At 37.3% G+C, this 10,878-nt stretch overlaps 1 protein-coding gene across 1 annotated transcript; it reads right to left on the minus strand.

Annotated features, from left to right (window-relative positions):
- Positions 1-3,902: 3,902 nt before the first annotated feature.
- On the minus strand, positions 3,903-5,740 carry LOC131166301 (steroid 5-alpha-reductase DET2-like). The gene is made up of 2 exons (XM_058124732.1): positions 5,228-5,740; positions 3,903-4,764 (listed from the first exon to the last, which is right to left on the minus strand). Exons 1-2 carry the CDS (start codon positions 5,567-5,569, stop codon positions 4,291-4,293), a joined length of 816 nt encoding a protein of 271 aa, XP_057980715.1. The 5' UTR covers positions 5,570-5,740; the 3' UTR covers positions 3,903-4,290.
- Between the last annotated feature and the right edge of the window lie 5,138 nt (positions 5,741-10,878).

Below are 10,878 nucleotides of genomic sequence, written 5' to 3' on the forward strand. Positions count from 1 at the left end.
TTAAAAAAATAACACAGATTACACAACCTCGGTTTTCCTCCCCCAACCACCGAAACGAGTCATGCTCTGTCCCTCCTAGCTCTCACCTCTTTAGTCTCTCCATCGTTGAACGAGTACCTTTAGTGTTGTCTCTCTTCTTTTTACATTTTCCTTACTTCTCCACATTGGCATGTTTTTGCAGAAAAAAGGAAATGTTTAGTTGAAGTGTTATTAATTAGAAAAATAATTTCTTATTATGTTTTATAATAAATAATATTTTAGGTTTTAAAGTATTTATATTAGAAAATATTTTTAATTATGTTCTTATGTTTATATTTGAGACACATTATTTATATATATATATATATATATAAATTGACGTAAAAATGTTTATTAATTTTAATAAACAGGTTTTCCTTTATGTTTAAAATATTGAAACTAGAAAAATACATATATTTAGACGTTAATTACCGAACAACTAAAATAATTCAATAATTCAAATTTCAAAATTGGTTCCAATCATATTAGAATCTGGTTCATAGACTCAGAATTTCATTCAACATTCAGCGCTAATTTGTTAAATTTTATCAAACACTCCCTTAGTCTTTAGATTAGAAGCGAATAACTTAAGGGCCAACTTGGATAAAAATTTTTGCTTGATTAAAGGAAAGGAATGGAAAATAAGAAGGAAATTCATTTTCTACTATATTTTCTCTTTATATCAAATACCAAAAAAAATGAAAAAAAAAAAAATATGTTCAAAAATTAAGAAAAATGAAAATGTTAAGAGTATGTAAAATTAAAAATTTTGTTCATTGTTTTGGCAAATTTTTATTTTATTTTTTATCTTGATAACGAAACATGAAAAAATATGAAAAAATCTTTCCTATTTTCCTACCATTCCCCAATATTTGCTGAGTTTCGGCCGTAAATAGGGGCAACCCCTGGATAATTTCACGTAAATAAGAAAAGACTAGAAGTCTAAAGAAACTTGCCAATGGGAAAATCTCTCTATAGTATTATTGCTAGTCATGGGCACATACTATGTGCATGCTTCTTTTTTTTTTTAGTATAAAAAACTTGTATTTATTTTAAAAAATAACTGTAAGGAAAATAATTAAGAGTTGAAGATATTTAAATTTATCGAAAAGAGCAATTATGATATATTATAAGGAAATTTTAGAATAGTTATAAGTAGCTATAGAGGTATTTTAGATAGATATTTGAAATTTGAATTATTATGGAAAATAAAAGGAAAGTATCAAAGAATTCACATTTTCATATTTAGTTATTTAAGAAAATGAGAAATGAAATAATAAAATATATCAAATCCATGAAAAAAATAATTTAAAAAATCATTAATATTTGATTTTTTTTCCAAAATTTTAATTATATTAAGACAAATTTTCATTTTTAATATTCACATAGAAGGAAAATACAATAAAATATGAGTTTCTTCCTTATTTTCTTTTCCTTTTGTCAAGTAAAATTTTTAATCCAAACAGATCCTTAAGGGGTTGAATTTTTTCTTTTTTACATTTATATCCTCAATTATATGTATTTTTAAAAAAAAATAAAAATATTTATGTAAAAATAAATTTGACATTTGTGAGAAAAAAACACTAAAATATAGTATTCTTAAATTTTTAAATAGAGCAAAAGACACTCATCTCCCCAAAGATTTGGTAAAAAGATAAAAACTATCGGTAAGGTTTGTCAAAAAGACATAAACGTCCCCACAAAATATTTGTCATTTTACAAAAATACAACTATACAAGGGGAGGTTCGTGTTTTTTTGACAAATCTCAGGGGAGGCCCCTGTGATTTTTGAAACTTCCACAAAGGTTCTTGAAAATTTTGAATTATTATTTTTTTGTCGAACCTCAGAAAAAATTAATGTCTTTTTGCCCTTTTGAATTAGAGTCCTATAACATTCATTTGGTAGGATGATTCATATTGTGTAAGCTCAAATTCAATCCTAATCGCCCCCACGGGCATGGCGCGGTGGAAATACGTTGGCACGTAAGAACGGAGGATCGTGTGTTCGAGTCCTGGTGGACGCACTCAACGCAAATAGAGCCAATAGTTGACCAGGTGTGACCGGGTCCTATAACCTGTAACCTAACATGGGTCCTAGGCTCAGATTTTACGAACGTCCAACCGGCGCCCGAAAATCATGACCGCATCTGGATTAACATGGGAGGGGCATCAGGGGGGGGGAGGTCGCCGCCTCATGGGTTTAGTGCCGTACTGGGGGCTCCGAAGGGCTCGTCGATGGCAAGAGTTCCCATGAGAATTAAAAGAAAAAAAAAAATCAAACCTAATCTACACAAGATTTCTCCCTCAAGCCCTTCTAGATTTCCATTGGCCATTCTTGGTTTCATATCAAACTTATGAAATACTAAAAATAATAATAAATACTTTAATTTCTAATATATTAAAAAGTTCACATAGATAATAATTTATTTCAATTTTTTTTTTTGTCAAAACACATTAATCATAACATAACAACTCATTAAATGTAAATATTCCTATCGCAATTTGGTATGTATTCATTTTCTAATCTGAGTTTTGTGTATGTGTATAGAAAATCTCTTAATATGATGCTTAGGCTCGAGTTATTTGTGTAGGTATGTGACATCGAATTTGTGAAATTAAGTTATCAATAAATTTCATTTCATTTCTTTTATTTCATTTGATTTTTACTTACTAAATATAAAGTTAGTAACCTATAAAGAAAAAGGTGCACTAAACGTTTTAAAATTATAAAGATCAATTGCATTCTATTACTACATATCAAACATATTTTAAAGTATGGAATTTTTATGTTGAAAGAAAACAAACTGTTAAATTGTAAGAACTAATATTATTTTTCATTACAAATTTTAAATAAATTATGAAAAATGTCATATTACTTTTACTTTTAATTTTGTATACAAATATTAAAAATTAAGAAATAAAGTGACATTTTTGTGCTATTTAAAAAACTAAAAGGGGAATATAAATTATATTCCTTAAACTGAACGTGTTTGAGAGTGAAAAAATATGTTCAAGATAAAAAATTCATATCTTGTTTTATTATTAAAAATAAAATTTTAAAAATATTTAATATTTAATTATTTGAATAATAATTTAATTAGTAATATTATTCTAACATAAATTAATATCATAATCATATGTTACAAATATAAATTAAGAACAAGATTATTGTTAATAAAAAAAATACTATATTTATTTTATATAATAAAAAATTTAAATATTAATTAATAATAGCTAACGTAATTATTAATTAATTTTTAATTTAAAATAACTAACGTAATTATTAATTAATTTTTAATTAAAAATTAACCATATATTATTTTATTATGCATTATAATCTATTAATTATTAAAGAAATAGGGTAAGTTTTGAAAGGAAGAAAAAGAACCATCTATTTAAATTAGCATTAAATAAATTAAAATTTTAAATTTAATTATTAGTACTATTTTAAACACAATTTAATGTGATAATCACATTTTATAAGTTTATATTAGTAAAAAAATTATTGTTAATTAATAAATAATATTATATTATTCTATTTAATAAAAAAATATTTAATATTTAATTGAAAAACTATATAATTATCATAATTTTTAAATATAAAAATATTAATATTTTTATTCAAAACATATTTCAAAATAGCTATATACATTATTTACTGTGTATTATGACATATTTGGGATTTAACAAGAAATATTTATTAATTTAAATTAACATTAGATAAATTAAAAATTTTGAATTTAAGTAGGAATATTATTTTTATCACAATTTAATATGAGAGTAATATGTTAAATGTATCGAAAACTTTCTCCGTGTTAAAAATAATCATATAATACACTATAATAAACACTAGTTATCAACCGTTAACACTTTTCTTAAAAACATGATCCCTAATAGACTTTTGCGCCACTATATACCAAAGAAAATTGCAAATACAATCATATAGAACTAATTGTTATTGGTACGGTTGTATGCCTAAAACACACAGAAAGTTTTGGATGCATAAAGCAGTGCATCAATAAAGTTGATCTGGTAACCCTTAGGGTGTGGTTCAGGTGGTAGTGTGGGCTGCGGAAGTGTCTCTCCTGAGGTCAGGTGTTCAAACCCTCCTGAGCTCATTTCTGCCCTTGCACTCCTGAATTTACCCTCCCTTTGGAGTTGTGGGGTCAACTTCAAGGGGCGCAAGATTAGTCACGTGGACCGTAAAACAAACACGTGGATACCCGGTGCGTAATCCAAAAAAAATAAAGTTGATCTGGTAGGTCTCGCTACCTAAAACACATACGGAATCAAGGCCCTTACCTCCTTGGGAAAATTTTCAAACTTAGAAAGGTACCATTTCCTAGTCATGTAGCTCCTTCCCATCAAGTACAAACCTGTTCCAATGGCTACAGAGAATGAAACCGATGTTTGAGAGATGCATGAAATTCCCACAAACCCTAAAATCTCAAAAAAATAGTGTGGGCAAATAACTAGGTTAAAGAAGCCCCCTCTCGGTAGCTTGTACCCTTTGGCTGTGCCCTTGTCTCGAAGTTTAGATAGAAGGTAATGGTGGTAGAAGTTACCACTGATCCCCACCAAAAATAGGGCAACCCCGATGTACTTCAAGTCAATGGGAGGGGCAGGGGAACCTCTCGTGAGGTGTTGGGCATAAATCATGAATGCAGCGCCTGAGGCGTAGGCAATAGAAATGAGGATGGCGGAGTCCAAGATCATGCCTCCGCTATACTTGTGAACAAACAGGACCTGCAAAATAATGTATAGTGCTAGTTACTAAATCAATTAATTTAATTTTGGTGAATGTTTTAGAATAATCTCTATTTGGGAGATTATAAATTTTAAATAAATTATGGAAATACCAGATTACTTTTTAGTTTTCAACATTTACGGGCTTATTTTTTTAATTTTGTATACGAATATTGGCATTTTTGTGCTATTTAAAAAATTAAAAGCGGAATATAAATTATATTCCTCAAACTGAATTGATGCCTAGACCGTGTTTGGAAGTTAAAAAATATTAATCATTTAATTAGCGATAGCATTAAAAGATATTTAATCTTAAATTATTTGAATAAATAATAATTCTAATGTCAAATAAAAGCTTCATTCAAGCTGAATCTTAAGAAGTAATTGACGAATTCTCTCGCTCTTTCCGAATAATAATAATAATAATTAAATAAAGCAGAAGAGGCCCGCGCGGAGTACGTACCTCCAACACCCGTTTGAAGAAATGGAGAGTAACAGCCGATCTGAGCAGGAAGAATCTGAGATCGTAATCGTCGGGGAAGAGGAAGAAGGAAGCGACGCCGGCGAGAAAGGCGGGAGTGTACAGGATAAGCATACCGGTTGAACTGGAGACCTTAATCGGCCGTGCTCCTGTGAACGTCCGGGAACCATTGCCGACGTCGCTGAACTTGGAGTACTGAAGGTGTCTGCCTCTGATCTCAGAGAAACCCAAGTAGGCTAAGAATAAAAACACCATCGGAGAAAGAATTGCTGCGAATAGATCAGACGACGGGAAAACGAACTTCTGCAACAAGTCACTAAACATCTTCTCTCTCTCGATCGATCGAAGGAGAAGGAATGGGTCCAGACTCGTGTGGAGGCAGGTGGCCAGAGAAAGGGCGTTTACATGACGCTTTAAAGGCCCAACGCCAAACCGACAGCTTTGGTCCGCATTCGAACCGCTTTTACCCTAACATTGGCAGCTGGCAGGTCAAGCGGCCATCAATCATCATTCACAATACAAATATAATCGTTGCCCCCCACTGATTCTGAGGTGACCTAACTAATTATTCACTTGATACAATTATCTAAATTTGTCAATTAACGTATCTATGTTATAAACGTATTTATTTATTGGTTTAGGTGAGTAAATGAAATTGAATGAGGAACCAAGTCGAATTTTTATCGCATGATTTTGTCATGTTCTCTATGTAAATTTATTTTATTCATTTCCTACTTTGCTCCATTTTACTAACTAAACATTGCTTATGTAGACACCCAAAATAGACTGGCCTTATATAACCAAAATAATATATATATATATATATATATTATTTTTTTAAAAAATATAAATACAAAAAAAACATACAAATAGGAAAAAAATATAGGGAAATTAATTTTACATAAAAAAGGAGAAAAAAGCGAGAAGTGAGCTAGCAATTTTCATGTGCAAAAATAAAAAAGAAGAGGTGATTGGCAGTTAATTTTAGAATTAAAATTTTGATTGGTGTTGCGGGTAAAAATAGTTAGGATGCTCCTTCGACTCCCGTTGACCTGAAAGAGGAAGAAAATAAAGACTTGGAGGACCCGGGGTGTACTCCGGGGGGTCACTCTGATGCGTAAGTAAGGGGAATACTTTTAGAGAGGCTGAATGCAATAGTATAATTGTGTTGAATGACTTACCTTGGCCTTCTCTCCAGATCCCTTCTTATAGTGGCTCGAGTTGACCGTAGGTTGGCTCGAATTTATTGCACAGGGGCGTGAATCGCTCCCCAGCCATAAGTGCATGCACCTATTACTCGGCTATTAAAGCCATTGGCGTGGATCTCTCCTCCTCTTTATTGGGTTGGAGCAAATCACTCGTCAAAATGTCAGACCCGGAGAAAGTGCGAGATAGGCGTTGACTTGCCCTCATTAGTGTGATTTATTATGTGCATATCAGTTGTCCCCCCCTCGGTTTCGAATTTCTGGATAGAATTTTGAATAATGGCTTTGTCTGCATCATTTTTTTATTTTTTTTGCAGAGGAGTTGAGCAGCTCGTACCGAGCTGTTTTGCCGAGCTGCTCATGTCGAACTGTTCGTGCCAAACTGCTAGAGCCGAGCTGTTTTTCTGCGTTTCTCGTGCCGAACTGTTTGTGCCGACCAGTTTTGTCCGAGCTCTTTGAAGATGTGCTTGGGCCAAGCTATTTGGCCGAGTTGGTTGTGTCGAGCTGTTTTGTCCGAGCTCATTGAAGTATTGCTCGGGCCGAGCTATTTGGCTGAGCTGGTTGTGTCAAGCTGTTTAGTCTGAGCTCTTTGAAGATGTGCTTGGGCCAAGCTATTTGGCCGAGCTGGTTGTGCCGAGCTGTTTAGTCCGAGCTCTTTGAAGTATTGCTCGGGCCGAGCTGTTTTGCCGAGCTCTTTGAAGAGTTGCTTAGATCGAGCTGGTTGTGCCGAGCTGTTTCGTCTGAGCTCTTTGAAGTATTGCTCGGGCCGAGCTGTTTTGCCTAGCTCCTTGAAGAGTTGCTTGGACCGAGCTGTTTCTTCCGAGTTCTTTAAGGAGTTGCTCAGGCCGAGTTGTTTTGCCGAGCTCTTTGAAGAATTGCTTGGACCGAGCTGTTTCTTCTGAGCTCTTTGAAGAATTGCTCAGGCCGAGCTATTTGGCCCAGCTCTTTGAGAAGTTGCTCGTGTCGAGCTGTTTTGCCAAGCTTTTTGAAGAGTTGCTTGGGCCGAGTTGTTTCGTCCCAGCTCTTTAAAGAACTGCTCAAGCCGAGCCGTTTTGCCGAGCTGTTGCAAGGAGTGAATTTGACCGAGCTGTCTGACCTTTTCCCTGGAGTGAAGTTTCGGACAACCTGTCCCTTGGAAGAAATTGGCTGAGTTGCCCAACTGCATAAAGGGAATTAGTCATGCTCGTTACTTTGGGCCTTCGCGTCTATTGAGTTGTGCTCATCTGTTGGGTTGTTATGATCTCACGAGTCGTGCTCGTCAGTCTGGGCCATTCACCTGATGAGTCATGCTCATTTGTTGGGTTGTTCTGGCCTCACGAGCCGTGCTCGTCAGTTTGGCCATCCACCTGATGAGTCGTGCTCATCTGTTGGGTTGTTCTGGCCTCACGAGTCATGCCCGTTAGTTTGGGCCATCCACCTGATGAGTCGTACTCACCTGTTGGGTTGTTTTGGCCTCACGAGTTGTGCTCGTCAGTTTGGGCCGTCCACCTGATGAGTCGTGCTCATCTGTTGGGTTGGTCTGGCCCCACGAGTCGTGCTCTTCAGTTTGGGCCATCCATCTGATGAGTCGTGCTCATCTTTCGGTTGTTTCACCTTTCCGAGGCGTTGTTGCACGCTTCTGTCCTGCAAGAGATACATAAAAGTAGGTTTTAAATGCGTTCTACCTTGGGAAGTGGGTTGGAGGAATCTTCTCATTTATGGTCATCCGTCTAACGTTGTGTCCGAGGCGACGTGGTCTTTCCGAGGTAGTGTTTGTCCTTAGGAAGCCGCGTCTGTGCATTTGTCAAAGATTTTCTGTGCCCTTTTCCTCCCTCGAGACGCAATCCTTTTTGTAAATGGAGATCCTTGAGATTCCTGCCACAGGGATTTGTGCCCTCCTCTCTTTATAAAGGCCAGTAGATTCTTTCATTCCGCACTCGTCTTCATTCTGAGAGGACTCCTTCTTTCTTTTCTCTCCTTGATTCCACAAGTCCCCCATTTGGTGCTAGGTACGCTTTCCCTCTCTATAACATTTTTGTTTGGTTGTTCTTCATGTTCTTCCTTGTTTTTGCGTTAGCTTTGTATGTTTGATCTTTTCTTGTAAGATGGCCTAACTATTTGTGTGTGAAATTTTACTGTCTTGATCTGTCTTGGCATCTTTTCCTCTTTGTTTTTGCTGGTGCTCGCTCATTTGATCCTTAGGTATAGGTATTGTTTCGTTCAGGTTTTGTTTTCCCTATGGAGTCTTTCTCATAGCCGTTAAGGGTTCCTACTACAGTTCGGAGCGCTCGTTGTGACCTCACCTCGTCCGACCTGCAGAATGTTCGTTATTTTTTTGCTGTACCATCGAATATTACTGTTAGGTTGCCATCCGCTTCCGAGTCAGCTCTTGACCAACACTCCGAGGAGCTCTGCCTCTATACCGATTATCTAGATCTGGGTCTTAGGCTTCCTTTTCCCTTGTTTGTCTCTAACGTCTTACGTTTTTACCGCATAGCACCTTCTCAACTCGTCCCGAACTCTTATCTTTCGCTTACCTGTTTTGCCGTGCTTCTGCTCCGCTTGGGCCATCAGCCTACAGTTCCGCTTTTCAGAAGTTGTTTTCAAATGCGATCTCATTCTGCGGAGAATGAGCTATATTATTTCAACTCTCTACCAGGTTATAAACTTTTCTCACTAGGCAGTTCTTCCATCCATAACTGGAAGACTCGTTACTTCTTTGCCTTGGGAGAGTTGAATTACACGGGCTCTTATGTCTGGTCTTCTCCTCTTGATGGTAACGTTGTCTATCTTTTTTCCACCCTCTTTTGTAGGGCTTACTAGTAGGTTATCCATCTAACTCATATTTTCTCCTTTCACCCCTTTTTCCTTTGTAGTTCGAGTGCGCCATCTCCTCCCTAGACTTTCCCCCGAAGAGCAGGCCATCCTGAAAGAACTTTGTGTCTTCGGTGAACAGGGTATTATCCCTCATGAGGAGCTGCTCCAAGAGCGTGTCCTCGTGCAGTGGGGGATCAGCCTCGTTTCCTCAAGTCATTCCTCCCCCTGATTATGTCTATGTGTGTGTTCATATATTGTCTCTATTGTTGGTGTTCTTACTCCTTTTCTTTTTTATCTTTGCAAATATGGACTTCACCAGGTATGAATCTTTGATGGGAGAAGTTAGGAAGCAGAGGGTGAGTAGAAGTAGGAAGAAGAGGAGGGAGATCGAAGGAGAATCCTCTCAAAGGGATGCACCTGCAGGTGATTCTGGTCCATGCTGCTCTTCCTTCGACCCCGCAGGCTTAAATTGAAGCGATTTTTCACGAGCCGACCCGTTCTACCTCTGCTCTCCGCCGGGCTGTGCACGCTTAGGATTATGTGCAGGCCCAGTGCACCCTTCCTGACGCTTTCTCAGCAAAGATCCGCCATACCTCGTACCAGGTAACTACTTAACTGGCCTTATTCTTCTGGACTTGTACATAGTCTTGCTAACTGTTCCCTACTTTGTATTCTTCCACAGCTGACGAAGATGGCTCTAGCCTAGGAGGAGAAGGTGGCGGAGATGTATCGGCAGACACTCGATGCCTGGGAGAAGTATGTTCTGGCTCAGAACGAACTGCACGAGGCCGAGGTCCGCGAGCGGGCTCTGCAAGCAGAGGTCGATCGCCTTCGTAGGGAGGAACTACCTGCTAGAGAAGCTGCTGCTGCTGCTACTGCTTCCCGAACCGCAGTAAAGGAGTATAAAGACTCCAACCAGTTTGTTATCGATACCTCCAAAGCTTATCGAGTGGGATTCAGGAGGTGCCGGGATCAAGTAAGGACCAAACATCCTGAGCTTCCTCTTGATGGTGTTAGCTCTCATGGTTACGGCGACGAGAGCCCTGAGTCTGTGGAAGATCTGGAGGAGGATGAAGAAGGGGAGGAGGAAGTTGGGGAGGGGAGTAAAGCCAACTAGTTTGTAGGAAGCAAACTTGTATTTTTTGAATTTTTCAAACTTTATTGATGTAGTGCAACTATTGTAATGGATACTTTTATTACAGCACTGCAAGAGGCGTTTGTTAAGAACAGTATTTCTTTAACATTTCAGAGTTCCATGTGTTCTTAATTTCTTTCCCCCCTACATCTTCCAACTTGTATGTCCCTGGTTTTATCTTTGTTGTGACCCTGTATGGGCCCTCCCAGTTAGGCCTTAACTTGTGCGACCCTGACTCAGACGGGTTGTTTCGCGTCTTCCTTAGGACTAAATCTCCTGCCTGGAAATTCCGTACTTTGACGCGATTGTTGTAGTACTTTGCTACCCTCTGCTGGTACGCTGCAACTTTTAAACTCGCCTGATCCTGTCTCTCTTCCAACAGGTCTATTTCTGATCTGAGTTCCTCATTGTTGGTTTGCTCGTTGAAGTATTGCCTTCTCCAAAAGGGTATCCCAACTTCTGTAGGGATGACTGCCTCTGCGCCAAAGACAAGCATG

The sequence above is a fragment of the Malania oleifera genome, chromosome 10, assembly GCF_029873635.1.
Source record: "Malania oleifera isolate guangnan ecotype guangnan chromosome 10, ASM2987363v1, whole genome shotgun sequence".
Lineage (NCBI taxonomy): Eukaryota > Viridiplantae > Streptophyta > Magnoliopsida > Santalales > Ximeniaceae > Malania > Malania oleifera.